The sequence below is a fragment of the Nothoprocta perdicaria genome, unplaced genomic scaffold (assembly GCF_003342845.1).
Source record: "Nothoprocta perdicaria isolate Ctin4 unplaced genomic scaffold, notPer1 scaffold_1, whole genome shotgun sequence".
Classification (NCBI taxonomy): Eukaryota; Metazoa; Chordata; class Aves; order Tinamiformes; family Tinamidae; genus Nothoprocta; species Nothoprocta perdicaria.
In genome coordinates this window covers 1,520,953-1,540,692 of record NW_020454093.1, presented here as the reverse complement: position 1 = coordinate 1,540,692, position 19,740 = coordinate 1,520,953, and the positions used below count along the sequence as shown (strand labels likewise).

At 42.4% G+C, this 19,740-nt stretch overlaps 2 protein-coding genes across 2 annotated transcripts in view; one reads left to right on the top strand and one right to left on the bottom strand.

Moving 5' to 3' along the window:
* ATG10 (autophagy related 10) overlaps positions 1-10,425 on the top strand; it is a 76,208-nt gene extending 65,783 nt beyond the window's left edge. The window contains exons 5-7 of the mRNA XM_026038229.1: positions 8,354-8,451; positions 8,713-8,832; positions 9,229-10,425. Of these exons, the coding sequence (XP_025894014.1) occupies positions 8,354-8,451; positions 8,713-8,832; positions 9,229-9,241 (231 nt within the window). The 3' untranslated portion in view covers positions 9,242-10,425. The remainder of the gene's footprint in view (positions 1-8,353; positions 8,452-8,712; positions 8,833-9,228) is intronic.
* An 8,317-nt stretch (positions 10,426-18,742) lies between these two features.
* Positions 18,743-19,740, bottom strand: part of RPS23 (ribosomal protein S23) — a 6,982-nt gene continuing 5,984 nt past the window's right edge. The window contains exons 4-6 of the mRNA XM_026035285.1: positions 19,628-19,729; positions 19,329-19,449; positions 18,743-18,938 (exon numbers count right to left, since the gene is read on the bottom strand). Of these exons, the coding sequence (XP_025891070.1) occupies positions 18,792-18,938; positions 19,329-19,449; positions 19,628-19,729 (370 nt within the window). The 3' untranslated portion in view covers positions 18,743-18,791. The remainder of the gene's footprint in view (positions 18,939-19,328; positions 19,450-19,627; positions 19,730-19,740) is intronic.

The window sequence follows — 19,740 nt, the reverse complement described above, 5'->3', positions numbered from 1 at the left end:
AGCTTCGTTTTCCCAATACCTTCCTGTCCAGGAATTCCTTGGATCATAAAATAAACCCTTTGGGGGTGTATTTATCAAATGCCTATGTGGATTTTTTTTTTCTTAGCTCATCATTTCTTAATCAGAGTATGAAATCTGGCTCCAGTCTTATCTTTCCCATACTTCCACAGCTTGTTGGATCTTTCCGTTTTGCACCTTCCATGAATCGCTTAACTTAAGAACAGATTTTAAATAGTAATTAATTAAGACTGTATGCTGGATAGCTAAAATGGTGACAACTGAATTAATCTTATTTTGGCAAGCATGGAAGAGGAATCATCTGTTTATTTTATTTTTTTTTTCAGAAAATGACTGAGTTGCCAATTGTGACAATATAGCTACATAACTGCCTTTTTTCATACTATAAAGTTTTCTTAAACAGTTCTGACTGTAAGTTATATGATTCAGAGAGGTATAGGTTTTTAAAATGTAGTTTTGTATGAGTGTCACCTAGTGCTTTTATTCTTTTCATTCTTAAATTTAATAATTCAAACCTACTTCAATATATATATGAAAGACTTGCAGAAAAATCAGCAATGCTGGCTATTCTTGGTGAATGTTGTGCTTATCCTACAGTAACTCTTAAAATTCACCTTTCAAGAATGCTGTGTCTGCTGTTAAATTATAAAAAATATAAATTTAAAAAAAAAGATCACATGCTCTCAAAACTGTGAATATTATAAAATCAGGCAGATGAGCTCATTTTGGGGAATGCCAATAGGAAAAATGTCTAGTTATCTGTTTATTATCTAATAAATGTACATTGTACAAAATGTACAAATTTTATCATATCAAAGTACTACATTAAGTTAGATATGCACAAAAATGGATCTGTGCATTGGATCTTAAGGCATTCATTTCTTTTGTTATCCGTTTTCTAGCCACTACTTAGAAGAGTATTATTTTTTTTTAATCAATGTAAAATAAGAAGTCCCTAAAGATAGTAAAATTTATGCTGTAAACCCATTTCTTTCAAGTGTGTCGCCTACCACAATTGAGAACACAATTTCTGAGGTATAGGCTTTGCCTGTGACTTTCGAGTTGCAGCGTGCATTACACCAGGGAGGCAGAGCTGTCTGCAGAGATCAACGATAGACGTATTATTCTTGTTTTGGATGTAACCTGGTACTTCTGATAGCTTTAAAAATGGAAAGGCAAGATCGATGCTCTTGTGTCAGCCAGCTGTGGTTGTGTTCAAATGCCACGTTCATCAGGAGCCGCAGCTGTCAACAGGAGTAGCAGGAAGGTGGCAAGACAGAGCAGAGGAACGTGGAGTGGGACGTGGTGGCCGGAGCTCTGCCCAAAGGCAGAGACAAAGTCTTCTAGCAAGCTCTACCTAAAAGGCTGCATCCAGGCTCTGATCCACCAGGCTTAACAGCAGCTGGGTTTTAAGGTGTCCTTTACGAAAACAGCAGTGTCAGTTTGTGCTGTGAAGTGGTTGTTCCTTCGGAACCTGCATTTCCACCTTCTTGAGTGTGATGGGCTTGAAGAAACAGATATGAAGTGGCAGGTATGGTTCATCTTACAGAAATTCTGTCTGCAATAAGCAGCCTCTTATGTCTGTTCTGTAGAATCTGCCAAAGCAACCCCATTTTCCTCAGAAATTAGATTAATTGCCTCTTCAGCTTGGACTTCATACTTGATTATGCATGAAGTAAAAATAACGTCCAGTTCACTTTTCTCTATCTTCGTTGGCTGTATGGGGTTAGTGGTAGTAAATGTATTAATAAAGCCTTACTTGTCACCAAGCTTAGTTGATACGTCTTTGGCAATACCTAGGGAGCAGATATGTGGAATAAAAAGGACAGTTGTAACCCTGCCTCTGCAAAGAGAAACTTCAACATAAATCAAAATCTCTTTGCAACCTTCTCCTCCAAAAAGTCGGTAATGACAGTTTTGCTTTTGGGGGTCTCTTTTTCCTTTGTTTTTTTTTGTCTCATCAGGGTCCCTTGAAGTTTTCCCTGTGCTCAGTACCACTGCAGATTTATTCTGATTATCTAAGAAAATGCAGAAGAACAGCAGCAGTTGCACTTTTGTAGTCATTCTTCAGTGCCTGATGCAGACAGAAGTAGGTTGTTACACCTTCAGAGGGCTCAGCAGTGGGACCTCTTCTGTGAGCTTTACTGCAAAGTTCTAGAAACTTCGGCCAGTTTTATCAGGAGGATCACTTGGCTTCTGTTTGTAAATAGAGATAACTATATAACTATATATTTCCCGTTCCAGGTTATATATTGCATCCTGTACCCTGAAATGGAGCTTCCTGTAGGCCTTGTTAGAGTGGATGGCTATTACAGCAAGTGCATTTTTTTTTCACCTACCATTTTGCCTTCTCTGAAAGCTTTTTCAGATTTCATTTCCCTGTAACCAATACCAATCATATGACTTAAAAAATATTTTTATGAAATTCTATTTTAGTAGAAATGTTGCAACTCAGCATATAGGAGCGCAGTGCAATTAGTATAATTGACATATAAAAATAAGAACGAAGAAGGAGATGGTCTGTGAATTCAAGAACATTAAGTACTTGTATTATCATAAGCTTGGGTGCAGGATTTTCACTCAGAAATGGGCATGAGTTTCAGTGAACATGATTAAAAGTTGGCGACTTGATTTTAAATGTAACAGCTCTAAAACTGGGAAAAAGGAAGGCAGGCAACTTTGGTTATTGCATCACTATTTCCAGTTCACAAAATGGAAGAGATTATGGGGAAGAAGTTTTATTATTCCTGCCTTCTTCTTCTGACCCAGTGACTGGGGTTGCAATCGCTGCTGCAGACGAACGCTGCTGGCTGTGGCGCTCAGTTGCAGGGCTCTGCTTGGACATTTTGACATCTCTCCGTGAGTGATTTTTGTCAAAGCAGCATCATGCAAACTGGATGAGGGCAGTGGTAGTTTTGGTCACAAATCCCTTGCACTGTCATAAATGGAGAGGCCATAAATGTTGTGATGGATACTCTAAGGCAGTTTAATGTAGCACTGGAGAAAATAGAAGCCATTACTACTCGAAGAGCTCTAGTTATGAAAGAGAAAATAAATGGTGCTGTTTCAAGAGATGTACTGACAACAAAATACCTGCTGGCTGGGGAGGGGAAGAGCAGAACTCAATACAGCTACTTCAGCCAATTACCCGTTACCTGAAGTAATGTTTATTTTTAATTTAAAGCTGACATGGATAATATTTCCTATATGCACTGCTAGATAAAGTGACATGATCCAATCTCATGGAAGTTTTGTACTTAATTATGCTTGTGCTTAGGAACTACTCGATTTTTGCCATTGCTCAGATTCATGTCTAACATTTCACTGCATTATAGGTATTATAGAAGACAGGGGAGGAAGTTACGATTTTATATTTTAAACCTTCACGACCTTGGAAGGGACAGTCCAATTTCATTAATACATGATGATAGAATGGGTGAAAGATCAAGTCTTCCCATCCCTGAGAGCCTTTGTCAGGACGGGCCTTCTTACACCACATGGGAAAAGGTGCTGCTACAATGAACAGATTTTCAGCCCTGTGGGAGCCAATGGCTCGTGTTTCTTTTCTGCTGTGGCCAGTGGCTCAGGCGCGGTCTGACAGGAAGCTCGGTGTTTAAGCTCACCAGTTTAAGGTGAGTTTATGGTCAGTATGGTCACGAGGCGGCTCAGAAGACGTGCACGGGTGGTTCCAGCTGCCCAACTAACAGGGAGCTCTTGTGCTGCCAGCACTCAGTGCCATTCAGGCTCGTGTGGCATCCCTAAACAAAACTGCATTCATTTTCAACCTACCCAGTGCGACATTTCACATCTTTCATCCATCTGTCTTTTATATGGGTTTGTATGAGAGAAGTTGAGGTAACAGCTACGGAAATGGGTACTGAACATCCTTACAAATCTTTCTTGTTGTCACCTAATAAAGAGATCTTTCTACAGAAAGTAAGGGAAGCAACATTCTGAGTGTACACATTCACCGGAGCTCATTGCTGCCTGTGAAAATTCAATTTCCCATGGAAGTGGAGCCACACTCAGAAGAGATATGCAGATGTATGATGGATTCCAGTGTATGCTGCTGAACAGATAGTATTATGAGCCACTGAAGAAAGGAATATTGTTGATTTTAAATAAACTATCTCTGTCTGTCAGTCTGTTAACTGACCAGAGGAGTTGAGCAACCCATAGATGGGTTCTTTCTGTACACTGCCAGCAAGTAATTGTGGTTATTGGCTTGAAACTTGCACACCGTGCTCTGAAAGTGTATTTCTACTTGACATATTGGGAAAAAAAGATTAATTCTAAACTAAAATGTGAGAGGATTGCTTATTATTTAGATTGAATTTTTGCCTGAAATCCCTGTATGACTTTGTATTTTTCATGCAGTTGATGCAGGGATGGCAGTGGCTGAAGGCTATGTTGCTGCTGGGGAAGTTAGCCCAGGACACATTTCACTACACATGGAGCATCATCATTCCATCACATGGCTGTGGTGGATAGTAAATATGCTCATGAAGCTGATACAGAACAAACTTCCATTCATTCTTGCAATAAACACCTCTGAGAGTGTTTGAGCAAGACTTGGGGTTCATCACAGTGGGGAGTTGCAGCCTTCGGGACATACAAAGAGCAGGAAAAGCACAAGATTCCTGGTTGTGCTGTGGGGATGCTATAGTGCCAGCCCACACCGGCTGCCCCCAGGGTGAGGAGATGAAGCTCTGTCTATCTCCAGGCCTGAGCTCACCTGCAACGCCTGCCAGCAGGGGCACTCATTAACGCCCCTTGGATTGTGTAAAACCCGACAACCGCAAATGCAGCCATTGCACCACGAGCACTTCTGGCTCCTGGTTGCTCTGCCAGATTCGAGCTGGCGACCTGGCAAGAAAAAGCCTCTCTAGGCCAATATCAATTCCAAAATTCAGTGTTTTGATAACTCTTACATTTCGATTGGCAGCTGGGCGATACTTCCTCCTCAGAGTGCTGTGTCAGTGATTTAACCTTGAGTGTACATTAAGCCTCATAGGGATGCCATTATGTACAGGATTTGGATTTTAGGACTTGCCTGAATCAGATCTGATGCCATCCGAATGTTTTCCTCGATTGTTTAACAGCTATTCTTCCTTGCCTCAGCCTTTTCCCTTTTTAGAGGCTTTTGTGAGCTCCTGCTTAATGGGCCTTGGCTCAAGATTTCTTTTAATCTGTTGTGCTTTTGTATTTTTCCTGTCAGACATGCAATGTGTGGCATATTCCTATTTTTCAGGCTTTCAACAGTTCTGAGCAGTATGGCATTCTTTCTATTTCATCCCTGTTACTTAGGATGAAAAAAAACACATGCGTGCTGTAAACTTATTGAAAAATTCCCACTTTAGACATAACTGTTCTTGAGATGATGCCTGCAGACTGTATTTGCTGAAGGATCAGTATAATAATGAATTTCAGTTTCCTGGATTAGAGGTAAACAAATAATTGACAGCACTCTGTTTGCAAAGATACCCTAGTAACTGGAAACCAAAGCCACTCTGTCTTCCTCAGTGTTTAAAAAAAGCCACCTTGAGGGCATCTGCCATTCCCAGAGCCTGGCCAGCAAGAAGCTAATAAACTCCTAGATGGTTTCTGGTTTACAATTCATAGTTCTATGGATTACAGTGAGATTTAGGTCACTCTGGCAGTGCTGTTGCTTCAGAAAGCGTAGGAAGCGACTTGAGATGTTAATGAAAGGAGAACATAGAAGACTAGTTGGGAGGAGGGTTTGAGAAACTGAAATTAAATGTTCTCAGAGGCTTAATAACAACCCAGGAGCTGATGTCTTGGTCCTGTAACAAACACCTCTCCCTTTATATCCACTAGATCAGGAAGGAAATAAGTGCCTTTCCACCTCCTGTAAGACTGGTGGAGACACTGCAGGGAATGGGGAGTGTGAGCGGGTTTCACATCTGTCATGGCCTCCTGTGCCATAAATTGATATCGGACATGGTGGGGCCAAGAACATTATCCTGTTGAAAAACTCAGCAGCAATGCTTTTCCATATGTACACCTGATTGCTGGAGTTCCACAGGCTTTCCTGTCCCCCTCTACCGTGTTGTAAAATGAGAAAGCACTAAAAGTAGAAAAATACAGAATATGAACTTAATAAGCTCTTTCACAAAAAGCAGCCCTGGTCTCCATTGCTCACTCACTGCTGATTTGCTAAAGCAAGAAATTCAGGCTAGAACCAAAGACCAGGGCAAAGGATAACTGGGAATGACTTGTCTGAATGGTCCTTTTCAAAAATTGTTTTTATGATATGCATTTGAAGCCCAGATGATCTTTTTCATTTCTTTGGGGAGCGTCTATTCTCTCTTTACACTTTGTCTTCATATAAGGAAGTTGGTTGAAATTGTTCCTTGTTCTTAGATTTTTTTCCTTCCAGTTTCATAAAAATTAACTGTCTTTTTTTTTGTTATCTTTGAGGAATATCATTGGCACCAACTCTGTCTTTTTGAGCATTATTTAGAGATGTAGTGTCATTTAAGCCAGCAGATAATTAGAAAGGATTTTCAATGCAAACTGGCAGTTTTTCTCAATGGAAAAGAGCATCAGTTCACTATTATGGACAGCAGATGGTAGCATTCTTGCATAAGTTATCTGTTTGCACTGAAATGTAAAACAAAGCTTTCTGAACATGTTTTTTTTGTATGTTCTGAAGCTTCTGGGAGTTCTTTAAAGTTCTCTTAAAGACAAAATGGTTTATCCTCTTGAGTACATTTCAACACAAGAACCAAGTGTCCTTCAACTGTAAGAGATGTGATTTAATATTTAATAATATGGAGCATGTCCTAGTATCTGGAGATGACAGAAGAACATCTGGTGGGACAGGATTTGTTTTTTGTTTGTAGGCAAGGCGACGGAGAAGGAGTTTTTATGGTATAGCAGAAGGGCTATAAAATGCAGTCACAGAACCCCTGGAGTCTGACAGCAGCTGCACCAATCTGCTCAGAGGCAGCTCCTCCAGGAGCATCAACTCAGTTTAGTTTCTTCTTAGCCATCCGGAGATGGAGCCAACACAAAGAGAACAGCTAAGGAAAAGGGCCTTTACCCAGAAGAAACCATCCATTTCATCAGTCCTCAGAGGCAGTGTCTGCGGTGGCCCTTGGGAATAGCATAGCCCACTGGACACGGCTCGACAAGAGGCACCACACCAAATGGAGGTGGTGATCCTGTTAGTCTCGCAGTCACGGTCCATGGCCAGTTCTGCTCACCCCTCTGCCTTGTACCACGTGCCTCTTGGCTCTGGCACAGCCCTGGACCTCGTGACAACTGAGCACAGCCTGGGTTCAGCTGTAGTTGGCTATCGCGGTGTTTCAGATTTGACGTCTTCTCCGGAATCGCTTGCCACCTATGCCCCCTGGTGCTGTATTAAATGCTCCTTAGTGAGTGTGGGCATGAGGTGGGATGTGTTTATGTTGGTGCTGCAGCAGCAGCAGTGACCTCAGCAGCATGAAAGGAAAATCACTTGCCTCGTGCGGAGAGTGTGAGACAGATGTCCCGCTCTGCTGGTACCACCAGTGCAGGGGCAGATGAGATCGCTCCTGTGGTTTGCACTGAGCACAGTCAGGACACGTATTCTGTCCGAGTGTCTCTTGGAGATGGAAGTGAAAGCTTTATGGAGCATTGGATTGAGTTTTCAGTGGCGTCATGTGCAGTGTGAAAGTGGAAAGGAGCACAGAAAGTCTGTCTGTCTGTCTATAGGAAGACTGCAAGCTTAATTGTTACTAGATGTATTTCTTTTTCCTTGTGGCTGATTTTTGCTGGGGTTCTTGAGAGACAACTGGATTTTAGGACCTTTTCTACTAGTCTAGCCTAAAATGAGGATGGGATCATCTAGTGGAAGTTAAAGTGGTTCGAATGGCTGTTCCTTCTTGCATTACCTCACAGGCATTTAAATTTTACTTAAATTTTACTTCCTGGCATTATCTGACAAGATCCAAGGACAAAGAATCAAAGCTGTGTGGAGCTTTTTGGTGGAGCTTCTTTGTTTTATGTTCTCCATTTCATCAAACCCTTGTTTACACGGTAGCTTTGGCTACTTGCCTTCAGGTAGTGCTGATACAGGTAACTTGAGATGCTCTGAAAACCTTTATATTTTAACTAACACTGTGACATAACCCGATTGGATTAGATAAGAGAATATGTGCTCAAACATTAATTTGCCAATGACTTTATCATTAAAAGAACAATGTGGGTTAAAATCTGAAATTAAATATATATATATATTTTAAGTGAACTGCTGTGTCTTTTTTCCTATGCAAACTATCTTTTCTGTTGCCTTGTTTTGAACAATAAAACTGCTGATTTTTTTTCTTAGGAGCATCCCTTACTTGGGCAACCCTTTTTTGTCCTGCATCCTTGCCGGACTAATGAATTCATGTCTGCTGTACTGGCCAGCTCTCGAAAAGAGAATAGGTGAGAAACACTAGTTTTGCTTTGTGAAGGTTTATGTGGTGGGTGTAAGGCAAGAGCAACTGTTAAATAGATACGATCAAGACAACTCCCTTGGTCTAAGTGGAATAAAATTCTGGATTGTCATGTAAAAGCTGAAAAAATAAAATAGCCTTGATACAGAGAAAGTGAAAGAATAGCCTCATTTGAAATTACTTTATGACTGTCTGATATACCTGCAGTTCAGAGAAGTATGGAGTAATATTTTGTTTGTTTGTTTTCTAGACAGACAAATTACATTGCATCATGGCTGAGTATTGTGGGCCCAGTTGTGGGTCTAAATCTTTCTCTGAGTTATGCAAAATTAGCCTCTGAGCAGAGTACAGATGCTGATGCAACTGAAAGGTAAGAGAGAAGTAAATCACCTTTTTTTCTCTCTCTCCCCACTCCCTTCTCCAAGAAGAACATCAGATAGATAACTGGTAAAAAAATGAGTTTCTCATTTGGAGATCTTGGTTCCAGTCAGTTAGGACTCACATTTTGGCAGTTTCTTACAGAGCTGCCTTATTGCCTCCTTGTTTTTCTTACTTTGCACTGAAAGGTTGCACTGGGAAATGCCCTTGACAGGCTGCAATCACCCTTTGTGGCTCTCAGGAGGTCCCTGATGCATCAGGGTCTGTATTTGCTACGTCACTGCATTTTGTGGTGGTCGCTCCGGTGTACGGGTTAAGTGCGACCTAGCATAACTCCGCTGCAGTGGTTTGAATTTCATTCCTTCTCCTGTTCTTGTCCCCACTTCAGGCCTCTGAGCTGAAGGGCAGATTATGGTTAGATGAAGGAACGCTACTGCAGCCTTTCCTGGGAATCAAACACAGACCAAAGGAATCCCTGCTGAGCGGTAAGCAGCACAACTTGGAAAGACAACTGTTGAGAGCCTTTTCCTGGCAAGAGTTCGCCTGTTTACATCTAAAGACGTAAGAGCTGCCTGCAGGTGCAAGAAGTGTCACCAAGACATGAACTCCCTTGTGATAGCATTGACCACTTAAAGTTTGTTTTCCTGGGGTTGTGGCCATAACAAGACCTCACACAAATGTATAAACCTGTGTTTCCTTGATGTAGAACTGAAATGTTGAGGTTTGAATCTAGTAGAAGTACCTACTAAAAATCATGTTTCTAGAAAAGTCTGCACCTTGTGTGAGGACACGTGCAGGAAAACACTTTTAATGTGTGGTTTACACCTGTAGCAATCAGTGCATGGACTCGAACTGATTTGCTTAGGGAGCACCTTCTGTGCCTTGCTTTGACATGTGGGCCCTCCTGTGTGTTGCACTTTGCTGCCTGCTCCGTGCACACACTGTATCCCGTCCTATGGCACTAGTCCCAGGACTGAATAATACTTTGCTGAGAATATTCCTTGTACATCATGCCTCAGGAAACAAACAAAATCAAGATTCCAGACAAATAGATAACTTAAAGTCCACATCTGACTAAGCATGTACAATTCTAGAGTTCATGATGCCTCATGCTGTGATATGAGAACATCTGGCTTTTTCCTTCTTCACTGCCTCCAAAGGAAGCTGTGCCATACCCTGAGGGAGTTACTGTTGTAGTCGATTAGTATTTCTCATTGTACTAGTAGTTGTTCACAAGTTCAGTCCCCATCCTGCAGCCCTTATGCAAACCTCCCCTGATAGCTGTTGAATTTTGAGTAAGTAGAAACTGCACAGTAGTGCAGTCAGTGAAAAACAGGTTAGAAGTAACTTCCTATAAGTCATCTTGGATTCCTTCCCAATCACATTTTATTTGTAGTATAAACCAGAACACAAGTCCTGAGCAGTTGAGAAGGAATTATGGATTTTACTTTGTATCTTCTGCAATATGTCACTTGCGTACTGACTCCAATGTATAGGGTATCAGAGCTGGAGATGTAAAATGCCTAGGACTGCAAATTCTTGGCTTTCAGATATTTTGATTGGTTGCATATTTTTAACTTGCATCATATGTTATTGGGGGATTGAAATACAGTACAGTCTTCAAAATTCCATTGCTGCAGTTAAATTCTTTTGCCAGTCATTTGGAATTAATAATGAGAGCATATCACTTATCCCATTCTGGATCATAATCTGAAAAAAAAAAATCTGTTTTTGAATTTTGAAATACGGCTTTCTGTTCCTGTGCAGGACAGCAAATACATTGCCTTTTTAACACTTCGGGTAACATATGCTTAATAATTGCATCCAGATCCCATTCTCATATTTAAGGGAGATTTATGGAGCAGGAGGAAAACAGATAACAGTTTTAGGAGCCACATTTAGAGGGTTAAGTGTTCATGCCTGCTCTGTGATCTTCATTTGTGCTGCAGTGAAACACAGGAGTAAAAGCACTAAGGCATTCTCAGCATTTGCAGGCAGCTGCATGCCAGCTCCTCCTGCCTCTGCCCAGCACACTGCCTCGCCGTACTGCCTCCCCCTGCTCGCAGGCAAAATTCACTCTGGCCTCAGGTGGCTTCATTTACACCCAGGTCTGAATCAGCTTCTGCTGGCCTGAGGATCAGGGACGCGGAAGGACCCGATGGAATCGCTCATCTAAACCACGGGGGCTGACTGCTGCCTCGGCACATCTGAGCAGCGGCCACGCTCCTTCCCTTGCAAGATCACACATGTTACCTGGCACGGTGCTGTGCGTCAAATATACAGAGGAAATTTCAGTTTTAAAGAACATAAATAGTAGAATGCAATCGTCAAACGTAGAGTGGTTTGGGGCTTGGAATAATTGATAGCTGGAATGCTAGTTTCATTGTTTAGGATCCTGGACAAGAGAGGATCCTTGATAAGGAAAGAAATAGTGACTCTTGAGCACCTTCGAGTACTATTTTCAATACCAATTTTTAGACTTGGAGAAACTTCAGCTGCCAAGACGCTGCTGTGCAAAATGTGTATTTCTAGCTTCCTAGCTATTTCTCGGAGACAAACTCTTCCTGTTTTTGTCTTGGGATCTGAAACTGTGGCATGGCACTACTATTCATAATGGAGGTTGAGCAGTTGGGCTTCTCCACTTTAGACAAGACTGCTTATTGCAAGCCTGAAATATCACTGTCCTACTCTGCATGTCAGCATCTCATCCATGACACACTGTGCATCAGTCTGTGTAACTTGCAGCTTGTAATTAGAGACAAGAGAAAGCAGATAGGAAGGAGTCTGGAAAAATAGACTTCAGTCGCCTTTCCCACTCCCTCGGCATTCCTCTGCACCTCTTTACTCTTTTCCTCTTTCACTGAAGAGTTACAAGAAAAAAAGAAATTTCTATGTAGGTAAGAAAGCAAGAACTCTTTTTCTTTTAGGTGCAAGAATTCTCAATGCATCATACTGCTTTCTGCCTTAATTTATCACTTTTAAACAAAATTGAGGCTTATTTGGACAAGACATTGTGGATTGTACTGAACTTAAGATTTCCTCTGTCAGAGACGACCCTAGGCACTTGTCTAATGGATGGCTGCACACAGCAGGATGCTGCTTTGTCAGTACCCTGACAGTCACACTCTAACTCATGGACATCCTCAGCCAGCAATCAATCTACCTCCGAGACATCCTCCAACCACACATTCGCTTGCCTAGAAACTCAGCTTGTTCCCAGCTTCTGAAGCTGTCCCTCCCTTGCTTCCTTCCTGAGGATAAAGCACTTCCACATTCATCTGCAGTGTCCTGACTTTGTTCTTACAGCTACTTAGACATGATGATGATAATTGATAGCATGAAATGCATTGAGCAGCCTGAAAATTCCCCCGCCCCACTGCAATTCTTAACCTTTTAGCACCATACATATCTAAGCAGCAGAGCAATATCATCATCAATGCCACTATTTTCTTGAAATTTGTCCAGGATGGCACTAAATAAAAGATTCTTAGATCTTAACTTTGGATTTCAGCTAAATGCGTTGTCTGAAATACAGCAGAATAGAAGAAAGAACATTTCTAGATGCCGAGCTTTCTGAGTTTGCTCAGTCGTTCATCCCTGCTAATCTGGGAGGACATATTGAGGGCCGTTGCTTTGGGGGACTTTTCTGAGAGAACTGACTCATACCTGCCCTTGGTTACAAGAACCAGCCAGAAGAACAAATCTTGTGTGTTTAACTAAGCCAAAAATATGCTGTTCTTTGGAATGCAGTTACTAACTACATGATCAGCACAATCAGGTTAGAATTTAACCCCCAATCTGGTCTGCCAGAAGGTTTGTAGTTGGTTGGTTTTGGTTACTGAAAGAAACATTCCCTGGGTTAAATTAAATGCTTGTTTCACACCAGCAAATGCACTTAGTTAATTAAAGCTCAGTATGGTGAAGTAGTCAATAGCAATTCCTGTTGCAAGTCTGTGAAGTTCAGCAAAATTTTAGCCTGGAGATGAGAAGGCTGAGAGGGGATCTGATTGATATGTATAAGTACATGAAAGGAGAATGTAGGATGGGCCAACTCAACCCAAAAAGGGCCCAAGCTCTTCTCAGTGGTGGCCAGTGACAGGACAAGGGGCAATGGGTGTAAGTTTAAACCCAGGCAGTTCCATCTCCATGTGAGGAAGAACTTCTTTCCCATGAGGGTGACAGAGCCCTGGCACAGGCTGCCCAGGGAGGCTGTGGAGTCTCCTTCTCTGGAGATCTTCAAACCCACCTGGATGCCGCCCTGTGCCCCCTGCTCTGGGTGTCCCAGCAGAAAGTTTTTATTATCTAGAAGAAAAGGTGTAGATAAAGTTCATAGTAGCAAAACTGCTGCATCAAGTGGCTGTATCGTTGATTCCTAGATTTGGAAAGCCAGGTAGGGCAGCCATAACAGGAGAATAACCCAGAAGAGATCTGTGTATTGAATGCTCAGGAAGAATTAGTAAGGTGTTATGCTTATTATCTCTATGTTTAATTCATCTTAAAGTGTCCTTAAAAAAGCTCTGCACCACATGGAAACTTTGACTTAGCCACTTGAGAGTTTGTTGCAACTGCCACCTGTTGAAGAATTCCTGCTGAAAATGAGGAGGCAGTTTACTGCTACAGCACAAAAGGATGATTTCACAGAACCTTGCCTCAGACACCTGCTTTTTCTCAAGCCTGCTAGAAAACAATGTGCTTTTCTGTAGTATTATTTTTCAGTAATGTTGTTAGTACAAGACACTGGAAGAGGTAGCCCTGTCTAAAGGGATTAGGCTGTGTGCCTCTCCGTGGTTCTGCTGGCCTCAGGGACCAGAGGGAGGTTGAGGTGCTTCGTTCCCTGTGATTAGACTGTAGCTAGAGAGGGATCTCTGTGAGCAGATATGCACCAAGAGTCATCTGCATCACCAGAGGCGGTCCCTGGCGCTGGGACTGGCTCTTCTGGAATACACCACCATGGAATACATACATATATACCTCCTCCATGTGAGGAGGAACTTCTTCACTGTACCGCCCTGTGCCCCATGCTCTGGGTGTCCCTGCTGGAGCAGGGGGCTGGACTAGATGATCTCTAGAGGTCCCTTCCAACCTCAGCCAGTCTGTGATTCTGTGTGATTCTGTAATATGGAGACTTGTCTTGAAGACTGTTGCCTCTGCTGAGGGAAGCGCCGCGTTTGCTGCCCCATGGCGTCGGAGGCAGCTGGAGCCCCCGGCGTGGGAATGCGCTGCCAGAGCCTGTGCAGGAAGCATTCGGCACAATGCAGAAATGAACAAATCCTTTTTTCCCTTGCACCTGATCCAAATCAAACCCTGAATTGAATTTCGGTGGGTTACAGCCAGGCCTCACTTGGCCAAGCATTGATGGCTTCCCTTTACAAGGTTCGTTCTCTTGCGTCCAGTAGTCAGTCAGCTCTGACTGGCTTCTTATGATTAGCCAAGTGCTTTAATATTTATACGTGTTTTGCTAATAAAGTAGATGGACTGTGGTGTCTGTCAGACAAGTTCATCTCTGCTCTTGGAACTGCCTTGGATTCCCTTCTGCTGCAGAAGGCTTGGGCTCTGTAACGCATAGTTGTGAGGCTTATTATTTATGCTTAAAACCACTTTAATAGTGACCTGATGATTAGGTTTGGCTTGACTCATCCTCTTTGGACTTCTTTTTCGTGGCATCCAGATAACACAAGTTATTCCTAAGCTGTGACAGAATCCACAGAAGCATTTATTTGCTGGAAGAATCGTGATGCCTGAGTGTTGATTAGATCTGTGACCTCGTAAACATGTTCATAAAGCAAATGATAAAATCCAGCTCAAAATGTGCTATTAACTTTAACTCCATGCTTTTCTTTCCCTGCTCCCAGTTCCGTGCATTCTCCCACTCACTGTAGCTAATATTATCCCCTCATTATAATAATAGCATATTCTCACTTCTGCTGCAGTGCAGGGATTTATAAGAAGCTCCTAAATCAACCAAATCTGTTAAAGGTACAAATGGCTCATGCAGTAATAAACATTTGTATTCCCTGCCACGCTTTGCAGCCTAACACTGGCTTCAGCTGAATTTGCTTCATAAACTCTTATGTTTGTATATGGCAGGTAGCCACTGTTTGGGTGCCTGAAGGCAACAAGGGAACAGAAAGTATCCCGTTCTCCTAACAGGAAACTCCTTGGATCAATTAAAAGCTAGACTTTTCCAAGTGGAAGGTTTCCTTTGTTAAAGTGCACACAAACAGCTTTCTGGTTCCCACCTTTTATTTTTTAGCTTTCCCCCTCATCGTGCTGACAGCAACATCTAGTGGCAAGACTATCTCACAACAATGTGCTGCAGAAACCAGCTCTGAAGCTCATAGAGACCTGTCTGCCTTCCCAGTGAAGCCTTGTGTCTCTTCCTGTGCCTTGCTTGACTAGATTGACTTTAGCATTTGAAAAGTTACATAATCCGGTGACTTTATTAGTACTTTTTGCTGGCTGCAGTGGAATCCATTTCCAGTGGAGTGTCATTGGAATCCACACTCCTATCTTTCTCTAACCAAGAAAAGCAAGTTAAAATACCCAAAACAGGCTAATTTTGTTTTGTTTCTCTGAGCTGAAATAATGTAGCTCCTGTAGAAATGGACCTGGAATTTATACACAATTTGTTTGTGATAACATTTGCATACCTAAGACCAAGATTTCTAGATTAAACTACCTAAGATCTGTCTCTACCACTAGGAACTGGGGTTGGACCAGCAATTTCCAAACCATAGCCTATGGTTCTATTCAATGGTCAGGTTTGCTAAACCATTCGATCAAACTGTCATCAAGACTCACCTCTAAAAAAGCTGACAATGCTCTTTTTGCATGTAACTGAGTAGCTGTGTTTTTCTCACATGTGACTCTACACCTAATTTGATGCAAAGTATTCATAAATACAGCTGTACTACTGGCAGCCAATTCGTTCAAACCTGCCTGTCTGCTTATGTTGTTCTTCTCCTAGATTAGGGCTAGAATTCAGAGGCTCTGTAGAGGAATATGTGTGCATCTCTACTACAGCCTATGAGTTTATTCCGTGTTTCACAGATGCTTTAGGCAGAGCCACAGCAGCCTAAGGACATAGCTGGGAGCTGGGATGCACAAGAGCATGGTTGAACTCACTGTGCGTAAACAGCGGCTTAGATTCAGTGAAGCTGTCAGAAATACTGGGATCTGGAAGATCCTCAAAATCCACCTGCATAATGGATGAAAAGAGAAGACAACCAGAATACACATGAAAGAAAGTACCATCAGCTAACTCTCTGCTCTGAAAGAAAACAGCAGGGTTGGGACTAGTGATACTGGGTGTGGGGGCGAGGGCATAGCTGTTGGTGTCATCTGTTGAACCTCTGCTCTTGGCTTATGCTCCTGTGTGCTGGCTGACTGAACTGCACATGTACTTGGATTTCAACTATATCCAAACCTGGCAGAGGCTCAACAAGCCTCTTCATATTAGTTCCTCATGTAAACCATGCTGCAAATCATGTTGTTTCTTCCCTACCTCCCGCTGTGTCGCGGTAGCAGAAATTCCGCTGCTTTTTCAGCACTCTTCTTCCCAGAGCTTTTGCTGTCTCAGTCCCTTTTTTCTCTGCCCCAAAGACCACATTGCCTCTTTTTCCTCCCTTCTTTCCAAAAAAGGACACCGAATGCACCTACCTTCTTTATTCTTGCCTTCCTCTTCTGCTGCTGACACAAAACCTAATTGCAAAAGTTGGTTCAGAGAGACACCGCTGTCTCTCTGCCCCCTTGTTTGGCATTCGGAGGGCAGCGCAGAGCACAAAGCTGGCAGAATCCTCAAACTGCATTCCACTGATTGGGAATCTGCCCTAAGGAACACACACAAATGCCTTGACTGGCTTCCTCTTGGATGCTCAAGAAACCGAGATCAGCACTGATCCGAAGGGCTGTCGGAAGCAGCGTGCACCCAACTGCCGCAGCACTGAGGTAAGACCTCACCTTGAAAGTTAAACGGATGTTGGAGTCGAGTTGCCACAGAGGGAGTCTTAATTTGGGAACTACAAGCAGAATCTTTTCCGGTCTTCCCTCTATCCGAAGCTGGAAGAGGAACCGCAACCAAACTGCCATCATTTTGACAGCAGTTACAAGGCTATGGGAAACCCAAGTTTGTGCCTGATTGGAAGCAAGGATTTAAACGCAGATCGCACAAATTCCCTCATGACTAAACTACAAAATATTCAGTGCAGAGATTCTCAATCTGTTCTTGAATTTATTTTGTTTTCATATAAATTAGTTGAATACTATCTGGAGCAGAGCCTCTCAGATGAACACAGATGAGTCGTGATTATAATGTGAGAATTGTTTATGCTCTAACTTCAGCCAAATAAATATTTTGAGTATTCCATTGCATCAAATAGCTCTAATATGAAACAAAGAACCCAGCCCTCCACTGCAGAAGCTTTGTGCAAGAAGTATTTTCAGTGGCTAAATTTAGGTAAAACAATCATCTGCAGAACAGAGCAACGTAACAGCGACGTAAAGGCTAAGGGAGGGGGAATTTGGCCTCTTTGTTGATGAGGCCAAGTTATTATTCTGTGTTCTGTTAGATCCAGCATCCTTGTTATAGGTCAATGCTGAAAAAAAAAACCAGAGAATCTTGAATGAACATTCAAGATTTAAAAAAAAAGTGAGTCTATGAAAAGCTCCCTTTTTCAGGTATTTGATTACAGCACAAGACATCTCTTAAACCACACACAGGTGTTCTATTTGCAAAATGTTTTCTGTCTAGCAAAGATAAAGCCAAGAAACCTTGCTCAAAACCAAAGATGCACTGAAGTCACTAACACAACAGTTAAGTGATGACAGGAAACATCTGGAATGAACCAAAAGAAACTGGTATCTTCACATCAAGGCAACTTGTTAAGTCAAGCTAGGTTTAATTTACATCTCTCATGAAAGCAACTGGGTAAAGGTCTTCAGGCTGAGTAGGTCTGGAGAAGATTGGATTGTTTCATGATCTCTTTGAGCCCTAAACCTGACCAATTGTGTGTCATGTGCTGCGTGTGTTAACACTAGGAACTAAAGTTGCTGTTCCTGTTTGAATACCATGAATACATGGCTACTCTCAACATTTCCAGTGACCACTTTCAACCTGAGACAGGCTGTTCTCCAAATATGTATGTAATTTCTTCTTCTTCTGCCTTTGCTGCTTAAAGGGATGTTTTGACCCCGGGTGAATTAAATTATCCCACAGAAATACTAGAGTTTGGCAGGGGCAGAGGGGACAGGCTAACTTAGCAGCAGGAAATTCATTTCTATTCCTATAAGAAGTTTTTCTGACCGGTAAGAAGAGACAAATCTAAAATCCAGCTACATCAGCCAGGTGCCTGTTTGTTCTGAAAGTCTGCAATCAAGTTCCAAATTATGTAGAACTATCTGGAATTAGTACAGATGTTTCTCAAGCACTATCTGCTCTCAAGCTGTCAACTGCCCAACAGATCAGCAAAATCAAGTACCTCAGATTTAAAACAAACAAAAAAAACCCCATAGTTCTCTAAAGGAACTTAGCACAAAAAGAACTACTTGGTCTAAAGTAGTATAAACACCCTCTACTCCAGAAAAATCCACTCATTTTTCTTGGTAGAGTTCAGTGATATTTTACAAAGCTGAAATTTGTTGCCTGTCTTTAAAACAAATGACCCACAGTAAGCATCTCCTAACAGGGACAGATCTGGTCTTGCTGTCTCTCATAGAAATTGCATTTTCTTTCAAATGTTAAGTATTTATATATTTCATCTATAGATGCCGGACTAATGCTAAGAGAAGAAAATCCTCCCCGAACTGTTTAAAATCTTGGTTTAAGAGACAAAAATAAGGTTTTTATTAAAAAATAAACAAGAAAACACGCCACCATAAGCCATCTTAAATAGCACACACAGGAGTTTTTCCAATCAAAAATTTTATTGATATTCTTGGCAGCTCAATTTCTGTTCATGATCTTGGTCTCTCCTTTTTGCCCTTGTACAAGGCCAACAGAGAAACGTTGGCTACTTTGACAACCTTGAAACGGACTCCAGGAATGTCACCCACAGCGTGACCCTTGCGACCAAAACCAGCCACCAGGACTTCATCGTTTTCCTGGAATGAAAGACAGGGCAGTTAGAGAGCTGCAGACATTGGGCTTGTGTACCCTTCTGTATCAACTTGCATTAAAGCTGGGCCACACCACAGACTTCCCAAGGAAAGGGTGGGAGGACAGGGAAGTGAAGGACGTTGATTGATTCACGTAAGTTATGGGACACTATTCCCTTCAGTGTTTTGCAGAAGGGAAGAATAAGCTGAGACATTCAGCTTGCAGCAAAGTTAGCCAGTGAGAAGTACAAAAGCTCCTCTGGCATTCTCCCATCTGCTTTTGCAGATAGAGAATTAAGATACACACAGTTCAAAATGCCGTGAACCTCATCTTGCCCAGTTCGATCAATTCTGTAGTTCTTTACTTTCATTTACAACTTTTATAAAACCATTCACCTCAATGAAGTTCAGGCAACCATCGTTGGGCACAAAAGCTGTTATTTTTTTGCCGTTCTTGATCAGCTGCACTCGGACGCATTTCCTGATGGCAGAGTTGGGCTGCTTAGCTTCCACGCCGCTGAAACACAAGCATGGGAAAACACATCAGCAGAAACCCCTGGGAATACAGACAACTAATGCTACGAGTTACCGTATTACTTTACAGTGGCTCTGAAGCGGCACCCTCTTCTCCAACCCCCGTTAGCGGCCGCCGCCTCCGCGGAGACGGCCACGCGGCGGGGCCGGGCGGCACTTACACCTTCTCGAGGACGATGCCCTTGGCGTGCGAGGCGCCGCCGAACGGGTTGGCCTTGAGCGCCGTGCCCAGGTGCGCCTTCTTGTACTGCTTGTCGTGCCACTTCTGGTCGCG